Source organism: Oncorhynchus gorbuscha, linkage group LG13, assembly GCF_021184085.1.
Source record: "Oncorhynchus gorbuscha isolate QuinsamMale2020 ecotype Even-year linkage group LG13, OgorEven_v1.0, whole genome shotgun sequence".
Taxonomy (NCBI): domain Eukaryota; kingdom Metazoa; phylum Chordata; class Actinopteri; order Salmoniformes; family Salmonidae; genus Oncorhynchus; species Oncorhynchus gorbuscha.
In genome coordinates, this window is record NC_060185.1 from 88,703,502 (window position 1) to 88,721,041 (window position 17,540).

At 43.2% G+C, this 17,540-nt stretch overlaps 1 protein-coding gene across 2 annotated transcripts in view; it reads right to left on the bottom strand.

Annotated features, from left to right (window-relative positions):
• Positions 1 to 17,540, bottom strand: part of LOC123993663 (androgen receptor-like) — a 41,479-nt gene that overhangs the window by 20,385 nt on the left and 3,554 nt on the right. For both annotated transcript variants that reach the window (XR_006831492.1, XM_046296028.1), the window contains exons 2-3: positions 7,258 to 7,397; positions 6,737 to 6,853 (exon numbers count right to left, since the gene is read on the bottom strand). Coding sequence is in view for 1 of the 2 variants with exons in the window: in XM_046296028.1 (XP_046151984.1) it covers positions 6,737 to 6,853; positions 7,258 to 7,397 (257 nt within the window). In the remaining variant the exon portion in view is untranslated. The remainder of the gene's footprint in view (positions 1 to 6,736; positions 6,854 to 7,257; positions 7,398 to 17,540) is intronic.

Genomic DNA, 17,540 nt, shown 5'->3' on the forward strand with positions numbered 1-17,540 from the left:
CAGCTTTAGAATGTGTTTAAAATCAAAACATACAGCCCAACGTTTGTATCACGAGTAAAGTTGCATAAATACCTGTGTAGCTCAGTTGGTAGAGCATGGCACTTGTAACGCCAGGGTAGTGGGTTCGATCCCCGGGACCACCCATACGTAGAATGTATGCACGCATGACTGTAAGTCGCTTTGGATAAAAGCGTCTGCTAAATGGCATATATTATATTATTATTATTAAATACCTCTAAATGAAGCATATAGGAGGACATGTTTCTTTGTTAACCACTCAACACAGAACAGCTGAATGTGTTCACTCCCTCAAATCGTTTGAATAAAATATGTATATTTATATTTTATTCAGCTTTGTTCAATTGTATTCTTCATACTATAAAAAAATATAAAATAATGCCACGGAATTCTAAGCAAATCTTGTCTGCTAAATGAACTAGTGTAGCCCACAGCCATATGCATAGCCAGATCAGGACCGAACACAAGGACAACTCAGAGTATGCTATTCTGTTCTTCTGAAATAGACTACATTTTACCATGAAGCCAATGGTGACTTTAAAACAGTTACAGAGTTTAATGGCTGTTTTATTTATTTATTTTACCTTTATTTTAACTAGGCAAGTCAGTTAAGAACAAATTCTTATTTTCAATGACGGCCTAGGAACACTATTTTAAAGTCACCATTGGCTTCATGGTAAAATCCCTGGGCAGTTTTCTTCCTCTATGGCAACTGAGTTAGGAAGGACGCCTGTATATTTGTAGTCACTGGGTGTATTGATATACTCTTAGAAAAAATGTGTAATTTAAATTTCTACACATTTACCAATAGGTGCCCTTCTTTGTGAGACATTTTAAAACCTTTGTGGTCTTTGTGGTTGAATCTGTGTTTGAAATTCACTGCTTGACTGAGGAACTTTACAGATATTTGTATGTGTGGGGTACATAGATTAACACTATTATTGCAGACAGAGTGAGTTCATGCAATTTATGTGACTTGTTAAGCAAATGTTTACTTCTGAACTTATTTAGGTTTACCATAACAATGGGGTTGAATATTTATTGACTCAAGACATTTCAGTTTGTATATTTTTTTATAATTTGTAACATTTTTGCGAAAGACAGAATTCCACTTTGAAATGATGAGGTATTGTGTGTAGGCCAGTGACATAACATCTCAATGTAATACATTTTGAATTCAGGCTGTAACTCAACAAAATCTGAAAAATTTGTGAATTTCCTGTGTACAAAACATTTAGAACACCTGCTCTTTCAATTACATACACTGACCAGATGAATCCAGGTGAAAGCTATGATCCCTTATCTCTTTTTAAGGCTTGAGACATGGATTGTGTACAGTATGTGCGTCATTCAGAGGGTGAATGGGCAAGAAACAGATTGTATGTACTTTTGAACGGGGTATGGTAGTAGGTGCCAAGCGCACCAGTTTGTGTCAATAACTGCAAAAGTTTCCTGTTGGGTATCAAGAATGTTCTACCACCCAAAGGACATCCAGCCAACTTGACACAAATGTGGATAGGGCTGTGGCGGTCATGACATTTTGTCAGCTAGTGACTGTCAAACAAATAACTGCCGGTCTCACGGTAATTAACTGAACGACAGACCTGTACCTTGTCAGCTCAGGGGTTTTGAACTTGCAACCTTCCGGTTACTAGTCCAATGCTCTAACCACTAGGCCACACTGCCGCTGTGATAAGATCAAAACTGAGGATGTATCAACAACATTGTAAACTCGGCAAAAAAAGAAACGTCCTCTCACTGTCAGCTGCATTTATTTTCAGTATATTTGTATGAACATAACAAGATTCAACAACTAAGACATAAACTGAACAAGTTCCACAGACATGTGACGAACAGAAATTGAACAATGTGTCCCTGAACAAAGGGGGGTCAAAATCAAAAGTTACAGTCAGTATCTGGTGTGGCCACCAACTGCATTAAGTACTGCAGTGCATCTCCTCCTCATGGACTGCACCAGATTTGCCAGTTCTTATTGTGAGATGTTACCCCACTCTTCCACCAAGGCACCTGCAAGTTCCTGGACATTTCAGGGGGGAATGGCTCTAGCCCTCACCCTCCGATCCAAAATGTCCCAGACGTGCTCAATGGGATTGAGATCCAGGCTCTTCGATGGCCGTGGCAGAACACTGACATTCCTGTCTTGCAGGAAATCACGCACAGAACGAGCAGTATGGCTGGTGGCATTGTCATGTCAAGATGAGCCTGCAGGAAGGGTACCACATGAGGGAGAAGATGTCTTCCCTGTAAAACACAGAGTTGAGATTGCCTGGAATGACAGCAAGCTCAATCTGATAATGCTGTGACACACCGCCACACACCATGACGGACCCTCCACCTCCAAATCGATCCCGCTCCAGAGTACAGGTGTAACGCTTATTCCTTCTACGATAAACGCAAATCCGACCATCACCCCTGGTGAGACAAAACCTTGACTCATCAATGAAGAGCACTTTTTGCCATTCCACAGCGACGGTGGGTTGTGCCCATAGGCAACGTTGTTGTCGGTCATGTCTGGTGAGGACCTGCCTACAACAGGCCTACAAGCCCTCAGTCCAGCCTCTCTCAGCCAATTGCTGACAGTCTGAACACTGTTGGAGGGATAATGTGTTTCCATCCTGTACCTGTCCCGCAGGTGTGATGTTCGGATGTACCAATCCTGTACAGGTGTTGTTACACGTGGTCTGCCACTGCGGGGATGATCAGCTGTCAATTTAAAGTTTTCATACCAATCGGTAATCTGCCTTTTCGGACGCCGTTTATGGCCGATTACAAGGGAACTGCGTGGCAGGCTGACCACCTGTTACGTGAGTGCAGCATCAAAAGGACCTTGTGGCTGCATGGAGCCAAGGTAAGTTGCTCGCTAGCATTAAACGTATCTTATAAAAAACAATCAATCTTAACATAATCACTAGTTAACTACACATGGTTGATGATATTACTAGGTTAACTAGCTTGTCCTACATTGCATATAATCAATGTGGTGCATGTTAATTTATCATCGAATCACAGCCTACTTCAACTTCGCCAAACGCGTGATGATTTAACAAAAGCACATTTGCGAAAAAAGCACAATCGTTGCACAAATGTGCCTAACCATAAATATCAATGCCTTCCATGAAATGAACACACAGAAGTATATATTTTTAAACCTGCATATTTAGTTAAAATAAATGTATGTTAGCAGGCAATATTAACTATATAAATTGTCACTTCTCTTGCGTTCAGTGCAAGCAGAGTCAGGGTATATGCAGCAGTTTGGGCCGCCTGGCTCGTTGTGAACTATGTGAAGACTATTTCTTCCTAACAAAGACCGTAATTAATTTGCAAGAATTTTACATAGTTCTGACATAACATTGAAGGTTGTGCAATGTAACAGCAATATTTAGACTTAGGGTTGCCACCCGTTCGATAAAATACGGTACTGTTCCGTATTTCGCTGGAAGAAGAAATGTTTTGTTTTCTAAATGATAGTGTCACGCCCTGGTCGAAGTATTTTGTGTTTTTCTTCATGTATTTGGTCAGGCCAAGGTGTGACATGGGTTTTGTATGTGGTGTGTAGCTTAGTGGGATTGTAGCTTAGTGGGGTGTTCTAGGAGAGTCTATGGCTGTCTGAAGTGGTTCTCAATCAGAGGCAGGTGTTTATCGTTGTCTCTGATTGGGAACCATATTTAGGCAGCCATATTCTTTGGTTGTATTGTGGGTGATTGTCCTGATGTCCTTGTGCTGTGTTAGTTGACACAAGTATAGGCTGTTTTCGGTTTTCGTTTCGTTTATTGTTTTGTAGTGTTTGTGTTTATTCGTGTTTTACGTTGTGTGATTAAACATGGATCGCAATATACACGCTGCAGTTTGGTCCGACTCTCCTTCACCACATGAAAACCAAAAACAGCCTATACTTGTGTCAACTAACACAGCACAAGGACATCAAGACACTCAGGACAATCACCCACAATACAACCAAAGAATATGGCTGCCTAAATATGGTTCCCAATCAGAGACAACGATAAACACCTGCCTCTGATTGAGAACCACTTCAGACAGCCATAGACTCTCCTAGAACACCCCACTAAGCTACAATCCCACTAAGCTACACACCACATACAAAAACCCATGTCACACCCTGGCCTGACCAAATACATGAAGAAAAACACAAAATACTTTGACCAGGGCATGACAGATAGTTTCCGAATTTTACCGTATTAATGACCAAAGGCTCGTATTTCTGCGTCTTTATTATATTATAATTAAGTCTATGATTTGATATTTGATAGAGAAGTCTGACTGAGCGATGGTAGGCAGCAGCAGGCTCATAAGCATTCATTCAAACAGCACTTTACTGCGTTTGCGTGCAGCTCTTAGCAATGCTTGATGCACAGCACTGTTTATAAGTCTATCAACTCCAGAGATTAAGCTGGGAATACTAAAGTGCCTATAAGAACATCCAATAGTCAAAGGTATATGAAATACAAATGGTATAGAGAGAAATAGTTGATATGTCATAATTCATATAATAATGACAACCTAAAACTTCTTACCTGGGAATATTGAAGACTCATGTTAAAAGGAACCACCAGCTTTCATATGTTCTCATGTCCTGAGCAAGGAACTGAAACGTTAGCTTTTTTACACAGCACATATTACACTTCCACAACACTATGTTTTTGCATTATTCAAACCAAATTGAACATGTTTCATTATTTATTTGAGACTAAATGTATTTTATTATGTATAATATTAAGTTAAAATAAGTGTTCATTGTTCATTCAGTGTTGTAATTGTTATTATATATATATATGTATATATATATATATATATATATATATATATATATATATATATATATATATATATATATATATATATATATATATATATATATATAAATATAAATCGGCCGATTAACCGGTATCGTTTTTTTTTTGTTCTCCAATAAACGGTATCGGTATCGACGTTTAAAAATCATAATCGGTGACCTCTAGTAGGCAACAACACATCTGCCACACTGATCCTCAACACAGGGGCCCATAAGGGGTGTGTGCTTAGTCCTCTCCTGTACTCCCTGTTCACCCACAACTGCGTGGCCAAGCACGACTCCAACACCATCATTAAGTTTGCTGACAACACAACAGTGGTAGGCTGACCACTGACGACGATGAGACAGCCTATAGGGAGGAGGTCAGAGACCTGACAGTGGGGTGCCAGGACTAGAACCTCTCCCTCAATGTGAGAAAGACAAAGGATATGATCATGGCCTACAGGAAAACGCGGGCCGAGCAGGCCCCTAATTAACATCAATGGGGCTGTAGTGGAGCGGGTCGAGAGTTTCAAGGTCCTTGGTGTCCACATCACCAACAAACTATCATGGTCCAAACACACCAAGACAGTCGTGAAGAGGGCACGACAACACCTTTTCCCCCCTCAGGAGACCAAAAGGATTTGGCATGGGTCCCCAGATCCTCAAAAAGTTCTACTAGCTGCGCCATCGAGAGCATCCTGACCAGTTGCATCACCACCTGGTATGGTAACTGCTCGGCATCTGACCGTAAAGACCCACAGAGGGTGGTGCGTTAGGCACAGTACATCACTGGGCCCAAGCTCCCTGCCATCCAGGACCAATATATTAGGCGATTTCCGAGGAAGGCCCAATTTTTTTTTTTTTTTTAATCTCCAGTCACCCAAGTCATAGACTGTTCTCTCTGCTACCGCACTGCGAGCGATACCGGAGCGCCAAGTCTAGGTCCAAAAAGCTCCTTAAAAGTGTGAGAGCAAAATTGTAAGATTATGTAATAATACTGTAATTGCATCAACTGGTAGTTTTATGCAACAGAATAGAGGGTTCTTATAACTCTATCGTGTCTGTGTGAACTGAACGTGGGCCTCTAGGAGATTTAACACTGACAGGAGATTTACGATGTCTTTGGGTGATACCGCATTCCAGAGTAGGAGTTAATGTTTCTCTTCTATAAGGTACCAGGGAGAGATGGCTCGGGACCAGACCCTGGTTTCTACACAACGAGAATAGTTTTTACAGTTTTTTTTATTTATTTATTTATTTTTATTTATTTTTTACTTTAATTTAGTTTATTTAGTAAATATTTTTTAAACTCTATTTCTTGAACTGCATTGTTGGTTAAGGGCTTGTAAGTAAGCATTTCAGAGTAAGGTCTACCTACACCTGTTGTATTCGGCGCATGTGACGAATAAATTTGATTTGATTTTGAAATCTACACTGGAGTTGCTTACCAAGGAGACAGTGAATGTTCCTGAGTGGCAGAGTTGCAGTTTGACAGACTTCAATCTGCTTGAAAATCTATGGCAAGACCTGAAAATAGCTGTCTGTGATCAACAACCAATTTGACAGAATTTTCAAAATACCTTTGCTATGTTAAAACTGTCAAAGAAAGAGAGAGACAGACAGATAAAATCCCACTATTTTACCATGCCTGCTTCTGTATACAGCTGTTGGTATAGCTGAAAGAGGGTAGGTATGGGGTAAACAACATGGGCAATTAAATCCTAAAGACCGAATCATGATTCCTGCTTTTTCATGGACCCTGTAACCAAAATACAGGCGTGTCTAGGCTTCCTGCCCTCCCCTCTTTATCTCTCCTCCCCTCTTCCCCCCCTTCTTCTTCGTTATGTCTTTCACTCCCTCTCTCCATTTAACAGTCATGTATGTTATGGTAAAAGTTGTTACCTTTGAGGCTCATTCCAGACCGGAAGCATCTGCTGAGACGACAGGAAGGACAGTTCTTCCTCCTCAGCTTGTCGATGGTGCAGTCGTTACGGCTGGCGCACAGGTGATTCTGCTTACCTGGGGACACAATAACAAACAAGGCTGCTTCAGGGGAATTGGGTATCCCATTTCCTGTGTGTGTGCGCGTGCAAAGGGTGTTTTTGTTTTTGTCTATCCTTGTGAGGACCAGACGCGCTCACAAGGAGAGTAAAACAAGGAGTGGGGATATTTCTCCAGTCCCCACAGGGGAAAAGGCCATTTTAGGCTTAGGGGTTAGGTTTATGAGTTAGGGTTAGGGGTTAGGGAAATAGGATTTTGAATGGGAATCAATTGTTTGATCCCCAAGACGATATTAAGACAAACTTACAGTATGTGTGCGAGTGTATGTGTATGGCATGTGTGCGTGCCGTGTTTGGTGTGCATGTGTGTCGTGTTTGATATGTGTGTGTGTATGTGCGTGCATGAGTGTGTGTGTGGCTCACTCTCTGCGGCCCTCTTGAAGAACACCTTGCAGCTCCCACAGGTAACAGCTCCATAGTGACAGCCTGACGCCTCGTCTCCACATACCTTACACACCCTCCGGTCTGAGAAATACACCCTCACTGGCAACATATCCTCACATCTGAAACACACACGCACATCTGTAAACACACAACACACACCTAACACTCCTTCAGATCTTATATATACACCTCATAACCACACACATACACACACGTCTGAGAACACACAACACACCTAACGCTCGTTTAGATCTTACAGATACACCCTCACTTCTGAAAAGCACCTACCTGACTAGCTGCCTATACCTGCCTATCTGCACATACCTGCCTATTGATGATTGGGATTGAGTCATGATTCTTTTTCATTCATTTAGCAGCAGAATCTGTTTAGCAGATATGGTGTGGAATACGGTCTCAGGTCGACTTTACACTACATTTGAGGTATGACAAGTCTGACAAATGTTACATTTTAAGTTAGCCAGCTATCCTTTTAAAGGGCAACTGGACTTTCTGGTTTGGCCGTGTTTTAGATTTGGTTAATAAAAAAATGCTAGTGGATTCAAACAAGTTGGTTTCGGGGTGTGGTTTGATGTGGGTGATTTGTGTGTTCACAGGTGGAAAAGTTAGCCAAATAATTTAGCAAATTTGCTTCAGCCAGCTGGTGTACGACCGTGACAAAGTTGGTTTGACATTAGGTAGCATATCTACAGTGCATTTTGAAAGTTTTCAGACCCCTTAATTTTTCCCACATTTTATTACATTACAGCCTTTATTCTAAAATTGATTCGATTCGTTTTTTTTCTCTCATCAACCTACACACAATACCCCATAATAGGAAAGCAAAAACCGTTTTTTAAACATTTTTGCAAATGTATAAAAAATGGAAAAACTGAAATATCACATTTACATAAGTATTCAGACCCTTTACTCAGTACTTTGTTGAAGCACCTTTGGCAGCGATTGCAGCCTTGAGTCTTCTTGGGTATGACGCTACAAGCTTGGCACACTTGTATTTGGGACATTCAAAGACCTGTCCCGAAGCCACTCCTGCGTTTTCTTGGCTGTGTGCTTAGAGTCATTGTTCTGTTGGAAGGTGAACCTTCAGTCCCAGTCTGAGGTCCTGAGTGCTCTGGAGAAGGTTTTCATCAAAGATCTCTCTGTACTTTGCTAAGTCCATCTTTCCCTCAATCCTGACTAGTCTCCCAGTCCCTGCCACTTAAAAACATCGCCATAGAATGATGCTGCCACAACCTTGCTTCACCGTTGGGATGGTATTGGCCAGGTGATGAGTGGTGCCTGGTTTCCTCCAGACGTGACGCTTGGCATTCAGGCCAAAGAGTTCAATATTGGCTTTCATCAGATCAGAGAACCAGTGGGCTGTCATGTGCCTTTTACTGAGGAGTGGCTTCCGTCGGCCACTCTCCCATAAACGCCTGATTGGTGGAGTGCTGCAGAGATGGTTGTCTTTCTGGAAGGAGTCTCCACAGAAGAAATCTGGAGCTCTGTCAGAGTGACCATCGGGTTCTGGGTCACCTACCTGACCAAGTCCCTTCCTCCCTAATTGCTCAGTTTGGCCGGGTGGCCAGCTCTCGGAAGAGTCTTGGTGGTTCCAAAAGACTTCCATTTAAGAATGATGGAGGCCACTGTGTTCTTGGGGACCTTTAATGCTGCAGACATTTTTTGGTACCCTTGCTCAGATCTGTGCCTGGACACAATCATGTCTCGGACCTCTACGGACAATTCCTTCGGACTCATGGCTTGGTTTTTGCTCTGACATGCTGTGTCAACTGTGGGAGCTTATTTAGACAGGTGTGTGCCTTTCCTATCATGTCCAATCAATTGAACCTGAGCTCAAATTTGAGTCTCATAGCAAAGGGTCTGAAGACTTATGTAATAAGGTGTAATAAGGTATTTTTTGTAATATTTGCTAAAATTGATTTTAAAAAACAGTCATTGCTTTTTCATTATGGGATATGGTGTGTACATTGATGAGGGAAAATGTTGTTCAATCAATTTTAGAATAAGGCTGTATGTCACGCCTTGGTCTTAGTATTTTGTGTTTTCTTTATTTATTTGGTCAGGCCAGGGTGTGACATGGGTTTATTTTGTGGTGTGTTTTTGTATTGGGGTTTTAGTAGGTATTGGGATTGTGGCTGAGTAGGGTTGTCTAGGAAAGTCTATGGTTGCCTGAGGTGGTTCTTAATCAGAGGCAGGTGATTATCGTTGTCTCTGATTGGGAACCATATTTAGGCAGCCATATTCTTTGAGTGTTTCGTGGGTGATTGTTCCTGTCTCTGTGTTAGTTGTCACCAGATAGGCTGTATAGGTTTTCACATTTCCGTTTGTTGTTTTTGTATTGTTCGTGTTTTTTCTTTATTAAAGATGTATCGAACTAACCACGCAGCATTTTGGTCCGACTCTCCTTCAACGGAAGAAAGCCGTAACAGAATCACCCACCACACCAGGACCAAGCAGCGTGGTGACAGGCAGCGACAGCAGAAGCAGCGAAAGGAGGAATGGACATGGGAAGACGTTTTGGATGGCAAGGGTTGTTACACTTGGGAGGAGATACTGGCTGGAAGAGATCGCCTCCCATGGGAACAGGTAGAGGCACTTAGGAGAGCAGAGGCAGCCGGAGAGAGGAGCCGACGATACGAGGGAACACGGTTGGCAAGGAAGCCCGAAAGTCAGCCCCAAAAATGTATTGGGGGGGGGGGGATCAGGGAGAGTGTGGCAGAGTCAGGGTTCAGACCTGAGCCAACTCCCCCTGTTTACCGTAAGGAGCCATGGATATTATCGGAGCTATCGGCGAAGCTGAGGGCTGAGTCTGAGAGGGTCGAGGAATTATTGGACAGAATGGAGGAGAGTGAACAGATGGGAGATGAGGAGACACTCGAGGAGGTGTTAATAGAATTGGAGGAGAGTGAAGAGAGAGAGCAGTTGATTTGGCGTAGTATGCAAGATATTCGCCCGACGGAGTGTGTCGGGGATTTGATGGCACCTGGGTCAGCGCTCCATACTCGTCCTGAGGTGCGTGTTAGTTGGTTGGGGAAGATTGTGCCAGTCTCACGCACCAGGCCTCCTGTGCACCTCCCTAGCCTTGCACGTCCTGTGCCAGTCCTGCTTTCAGGCTCTGGTGGCAGCTCCCTGCACCAGGCTTCCTGTGTGTGTCCTCGGTCCAGTACCACCAGTGCCAGCACCACGCACCAGGCCTTCAGTGCGCCTCGCCTGTTTAGCACAGCCAGAGCCTTCCTCCTCTACAGCGCTGCCGGGAGCCTCCCGCCTGTTCAGCACAGCCAGAGCCTTCCTCCTCTACAGCGCTGCTGGAGTCTCCCGCCTGTTCAGCGCTGCCAGAGCCTTCCTCCTCTACAGCGCTGCCAGAGCCTTCCTCCTCTACAGCGCTGCTGGAGTCTCCTGCCTGTTCAGCGCAGCCAGAGCTGCCAGCCTGCATGAAGCAGCCTGAGCTGTCAGTCTGCATGGAGCAGCCTGAGCTGTCAGTCTGCATGGAGCAGCCTGAGCTGTCAGTCTGCATGGAGCAGCCAGAGCTGTCAGTCTGCATGGAGCAGCCAGAGCTGCCAGTTTGCATGGAGCAGCCAGAGCTGCCAGTCTGCATAGAGCTGCTAGTCTGCATAGAGCTGCCAGTCTGCATAGAGCAGCCCGAGCTGCCAGTCTGCATGGAGCAGCCAGAGCAGCTATATCCGCCAGTCAGCCAGACTCTTTCAGATCTGCCAGTCAGCCAGACTCTTCCAGATCTGCCAGTCAGCCAGACTCTTCCAGATCTGCCAGTCAGCCAGACTCTTCCAGATCTGCCAGTCAGCCAGACTCTTCCAGATCTGCCAGTCAGCCAGACTCTTCCAGATCTGCCAGTCAACCAGACTCTTCCAGATCTGCCAGTCAGCCAGACTCTTCCAGATCCGCCAGTCAGCCAGGATCTTCCAGATCCGCCAGTCATCCAGGATCCGCCAGAGCCTACTACCTGCCTGAGCTTCCTCTCAGTACTGAGCTTCCTCTCAGTACTGAGCTTCCTCTCAGTACTGGGCTTCCTCTCAGTGCTGGGCTTCCCCTCAGTGCTGGGCTTCCCCTCAGTGCTGGGCTTCCCCTCAGTGCTGAGCTTCCCCTCAGTGCTGAGCTTCCCCTCAGTCCCGAGCTTCCCCTCAGTCCCGAGCTTCCCCTCAGTCCCGAGCTTCCCCTCAGTCCCGAGCTTCCACCTCAGTCCAGTGGGGTCCTTAGTGAGGGGTATTAGGCCAAGGTCGGCGGCCAGGGTCGCCAATCAAAGGACACGTTACAGGGGGACTAAGACTTGGTTGGAGTGGGGTCCACGTCCCGAGCCGGAGCCGCCACCGTGGACAGACGCCCTTCCGGACCCTCCCCTATGGGTTTAGGTGTGCGGCCGGGAGTCCGCACCTTGGGGGGGGTGTTCTGTCACGCCTTGGTCTTAGTATTTTGTGTTTTCTTTATTTATTTGGTCAGGCCAGGGTGTGACATGGGTTTATTTTGTGGTGTGTTTTTGTATTGGGGTTTTAGTAGGTATTGGGATTGTGGCTGAGTAGGGTTGTCTAGGAAAGTCTATGGTTGCCTGAGGTGGTTCTTAATCAGAGGCAGGTGATTATCGTTGTCTCTGATTGGGAACCATATTTAGGCAGCCATATTCTTTGAGTGTTTCGTGGGTGATTGTTCCTGTCTCTGTGTTAGTTGTCACCAGATAGGCTGTATAGGTTTTCACATTTCCGTTTGTTGTTTTTGTATTGTTCGTGTTTTTTCTTTATTAAAGATGTATCGAACTAACCACGCAGCATTTTGGTCCGACTCTCCTTCAACGGAAGAAAGCCGTAACACTGTAACATAACAAAATGTGTAAAAGCTGATGTGGTCTGAATAATTTCCGAATGCACTGCATAAATTAAATGGTCCTTGAATGTGAATGAATTCAACTTGATTAATATCCACTACTAGACATTTGACTGACCCATTACCCCACAGCCTTGGCATTAAGTGTGATATTATTATTAACAGGGGTGCAACTTACACTGGGGACAGGGGAATGCCCCCCCCATTCAGAAATAGCATTTTCGTGTTTTATAATGGAAATGTGATACTAAACGGGGCAACAGTGTGCTTTAGGATCAGTCGGACGCCACCGAGCGGTCGGGTAGGCTGTTTGGAGTGCTTATCTGACTGAAGAAAATACAAATACAGTACCATTCAAAAGTTTGGGGTCACTTAGAAATGTCTTTGAAAGAAAAGCACATTTTTTTGTCCATTGATAACATAAAATTGATCAGAAATACAGTGTAGACATTGTTAATGTTGTAAATGACTATTGTAGCTGGAAATGGCTGATTTTTAATGGAATATCTACATAGGCGTACAGAGGCCCATTATCAGCAACCATCACTCTTGTGTTCCAATGGCACGGTGTGTTAGCTAATCCAAGTTTAGCATTTTAAAAGGCTAATTGATCATTAGAAAACCCTTTTGCAATTATGTTAGCACAGCTGAAAACTGTTGTCCTGATTAAAGAAGCAATAAAATTGTCCATCTTTAAACTAGTTCAGGAGCATTAGCATTTGTTGGTTCGATTACAGGCTCAAAATTGCCAGAAACAAAGACTTTCCTTCTGAAACTTGTCAGTCTATTCTTGTTCTGAGAAATTAAGGCTATTCCATGCAAGAAATTGCCAAGAGTACTACTCCCTTCACAGAACAGCGCAAACTGGCTCTAACCACAATATAAAGAGGAGTGGGAGGCCCCGGTGCACAACTGGTCTTCTAGGTAGAGTTGCAAAGAAAAAGCCATATCTCAGACTGGCCAATAAAACTAATTTTAAGATGCCAATAAAAATGTAATATTAAGATGGGCAAAAGAACACAGACAATGGACAGAGGAACTCTGCCTAGAAAGCCAGCATCTCGGAGTCGCTTCTTCACTGTTGACGTTCAGACTGGTGTTTTGCAGGTACTAGTAAATGAAGCTACCAATTGAGGACTTGTGAGGTGTCTGTTTCTCAAACTAGACACTCTAATGTAATCAACTTATTGTCAAATGGCGTTGTAAGAAGTGGACCAAGGTGCAGCGTGGTGAGCGTACATATTCCTTTTATTAGATAAATGTCGCCAACAAAAACAATAAACAAGACAAAACGACCGTGAGGCTTAACAGGGCTATGATGCCTCTAACAAAGTTAACTACCCACCCTGAAAGGAGGGAAAAAGGGCTATCTAAGTATGATTCCCAATCAGAGACAACGATAGAGAACCATACCCAGCCAAAACATAGAAATAAAGAAACAGAAAACAAAACATAGAATGCCCACCCCACATCACAACCTGACCTAACCAAATAGATAGATAAAACGGCTCTCTTAAGTCAGGTTGTGACACTTATCCTCTGTAGCAGAGGTAACTCTGGGTAATCCTTTCCTGTGACGGTCCTCAAGAGATCCAGTTTCATCATAGGGCTTGATGGTTTTCGGGACTGCACTTGAAGAAACTTTCAAAGTTCTTGAAATGTTCCATATTGACTGATCTTTATGTCTTATAGCAATGATGGATTGTCGTTTCTCTTTGCTTATTTGAGCTGTTCTTGCCATAATATGGACTTGGTATTTTATCAAATAGGGCTATCTTCTGTATACCACCTAGGGTTGCAAAGGGTCGGAAACGTTCCAGTAAATTTCCAGAAATTTTCCATGCGAAGTTAAGCCCTGGAATTTGGGGAATTTTGCTTAATTTCATCAAAAAATGTTAGCTTAATAACAGTGAACCTTTTTTGTGGGATACACACAAGGCAATTCTAGGTCTTGCGGCATATTTTGGTTAACTATCCCCAATTCTCCCAATTCAATGGAATTGCAACCCTCTGCATGCACAGTGCACTCTTCCATCACATGTACAAATGATTCTCAAGATCTTGCATACTAATGTGATGCTTTTCAAGCGTACACTGCTACACTGTCTGAGCCAAGGACTACATGCTTTCCGGTATATTTTGATTACAATACTGGGTGGGGTGAATATATTTTATATGACATACATGATTTTTTGTTAACTAGCAAATAGTAGCCTACAGCAAAGTGTGTTTAAATCATTTCTAACTTGTTGACAATTTATAATCTTTACAAGAAACTGCCACGGGCACTATCTAATATGTGGAGACATTTCACTGCAGCTAAAGTAGAAGGAAAAGCAGTTTACATTTGCAAATACTGTGCCAAATCATATGTGAAGAACGCAACAAAGATCCAGAATCATCTGGCCAAGTGCATAAAGTTCCCTCAGCGCTCACAGCAAGCAACCTTTGACAAAAGTCCCTCTACTTCTATTTGAGGTGAAAATGATTAATCAGATACCTTATCAATAGCAACAGCTCATGTACCTCCTGGAATCAGAAGTTTTTTTAGACTCAACGGAAGAACCTATTCAGAGAAATTCTGATGAATATCTTGCTCGAGCTGTGTATGCAACTGGTTCACCTCTGATGCTCAGAGGCAATGTGTGTTGAAGGAGATTTTTGAATGTTCCTTGCCCAGCATACACCCCTCCAACCAGACATGCTTTATGTACTAATTTGCTGGATGCAGAGTTTAAACAGAGTTCAAGTGAAGGCCAAGAAAATCATAAAGAAAGCAGCCTGTATTGCAATCATCTCTGATGTATGGTCGAATGTTTGTGGGCAAGGAATAATTAACTACATAATCTCCACCCCTCAACCAGTATTGTACAAGAGCACAAGCACAAGCGATAACAGACACACCAGTCTCTACATTGCAGATGAGCTGAAGGCAGTTATCATGACCTTGGACCACAGATGGTATCTGCACTGGTGACAGACAATGCTGCGAACATGAAGGCTGCTTGTTCTAAAGTGGAGGAGTCCTACCCTCACATCACACCCATTGGCTATGCTGCTCATGCATTGAATCTGCTCCTCAAGGACATCGTGGCACTGAAAACAATGGATACACTCTGCAAGAGAGCCAAGGAAATGGTTAGGTATGTGAATGGTCATCAAGTTATAGCAGCAATCTACCTCACTATGTAAAGTGAGAAGAATAAGAGCACCACATTGAAGTTGCCAAATAACACCCATTGGGAGTCTCCTGGAGGGGAAGGAGTCTCCAAGAAATGGCCATATCAAAGTCTGCCGATATGGACAGCCGCATCAAGAGGATCCTCCTGGATAATGTATATTGGGAGAGAGTGGTAAACAGCCTGAAACCTATAGCAGTAGCCATTGCACGGATTGAGGGAGACAATGCCATCCTGTCTGATGTTCAGACTCTGCTTGCAGATGTAAGAGAATAAATCTGTACTGCCCTGCCCACTTCACTGTTGCTCCAAGCAGAGAAAACTGCAGTTCTGAAATACATCAAAACGCGTGAAGACTCCTGCCTGAAGCCCAGACACACCGCAGCATACATGTTGGAATTCTAGCAGGAGCACCCTGTCTGGTGCAGAGATCCACAAGGCCTATGGTGTCATCAATATCATGTCTTGCCACCTTGGCCTGGATGAGGCCAAGGTTCTTGGCAGTCTGGCGAAGTACACTTCCAAGCAAGGGCTTTGGGATGGAGATGCAATATGGCAGTCGTGCCAACATATCTCATCAGCCACCTGGTGGAAGGGACTTTGTGGATTTGAGGCTCTTTCCCCTGCTGCTTCCATCATCCTCCAAATCTCACCAACATCAGCTGCCTCAGAGCGCAACTGGTCCTTGTTTGGGAACACACACACACCAAAGCACGCAACAGGCTGACCAATACAAGGGTTGAAAAATTGGTGGCCATCCAGGCAAATTTGAGGCTTTTTGAGCCTGACCACGAGCCATCCTCAACAAAGTTGGAAAGTGACAGTAAAGATGTCTCAGAGTCTGATGTTCAAGAGGTGGACATTGAGGACATCCAGGGAGAAGACATGGAAGCCTGAGAGGAAAACAACCAAAGCTTTAGTTTCTAGACTATAATTTTACAGATGCATGTTGAAAACATTTTTGGAAGATGCGATGGATCATTGGGGATCATTGAATATTCCCATTCTTTTGTTGAAAATCATCCCATGTGAAGAGTCAACTCATTTAATAAAGTTCAATTCTTAACGAAATTGTTTTTTCTTTCTATTGGAAAGATTAAATCAGTTTCAATTATGTCTATTTATGATAAGGTGAAAGGTTAATGTTTCTGTCTCCATATGATATGGTAAATATATTCAATGCAGATAACATCTACATTTAAATGGTATTAATATTAATTTGCATTTCCGTTAATTCCCCTATATTCTGGTTAATTCCCACGGAAAGTTTCCACCTCAGAATATTCCCCAAAATGTGCAACCCTAATACCACCCCTACCTTGTCACAACACAACTGATTGCCTCAAATGCATTTAAGAGTAAAGAAATTCCACAAATTAACTTTAACAAGGCACACCTGTTAACCTCTTGGTCCTACCTGGCAAGCAGGCGTCCCATCTAGACATCTGGAAATGCAAATGCGCTACGCTAAATGCTAATAGTACTAGTTAAAACTCAAACGTTCATTAAAATACACATGCAGGGTATTGAATTAAAGCTACACTCGTTGTGAATCCAGGCAACAAGTCAGATTTTTAAAATGCTTTTCGGCGAAAGCATGAGAAGCTATTATCTGATAGCATGTAACACCCCAAAAGACCCGCAGGGGACGTAAACAAAATAATTAGCATAGTCATCGCTACACAAACCGCACAAATAAAATATAAAACATTCATTACCTTTGACCATGTTCTTTGTTGGCACTCCTAGATGTCCCATAATCACTATTGGGTCTTTTTTTATTATTAGATCAGTCCATATATAGCCGAGATATCGATCTATGAAGACTGTGTGATAAACGGAAAAAAATAGCGTCTTATAATGTAACGTCATTTTTTTTTATTAAAAAAGTCGACGATAAACTTTCACAAAACACTTCGAAATACTTTTGTAATGCAACTTTAGGTGTTATTAAATGTTAATAAGCGATCAAATTGATCACGAGGTGAAGTATATTCTTTAGCTGTCCGTCTGGAAATAATGTCCGGGTAATTCTCAACCAAAATATCCGGTCGGAGACCGGAGGAAATGCGTTGCCTTGCGTCTGTTTGACCAAGAAACAAAGCCTAGGCAAATGACAAGACTCTAGACAACGTGTGGAAGCTGTAGGTATTGCAACCTCAGCCCCATTAAATGTGGTTCACCTTTATCAATGGGTTCAAGTCGCGCATGGATATATTTTCCCATTTTCAGTGA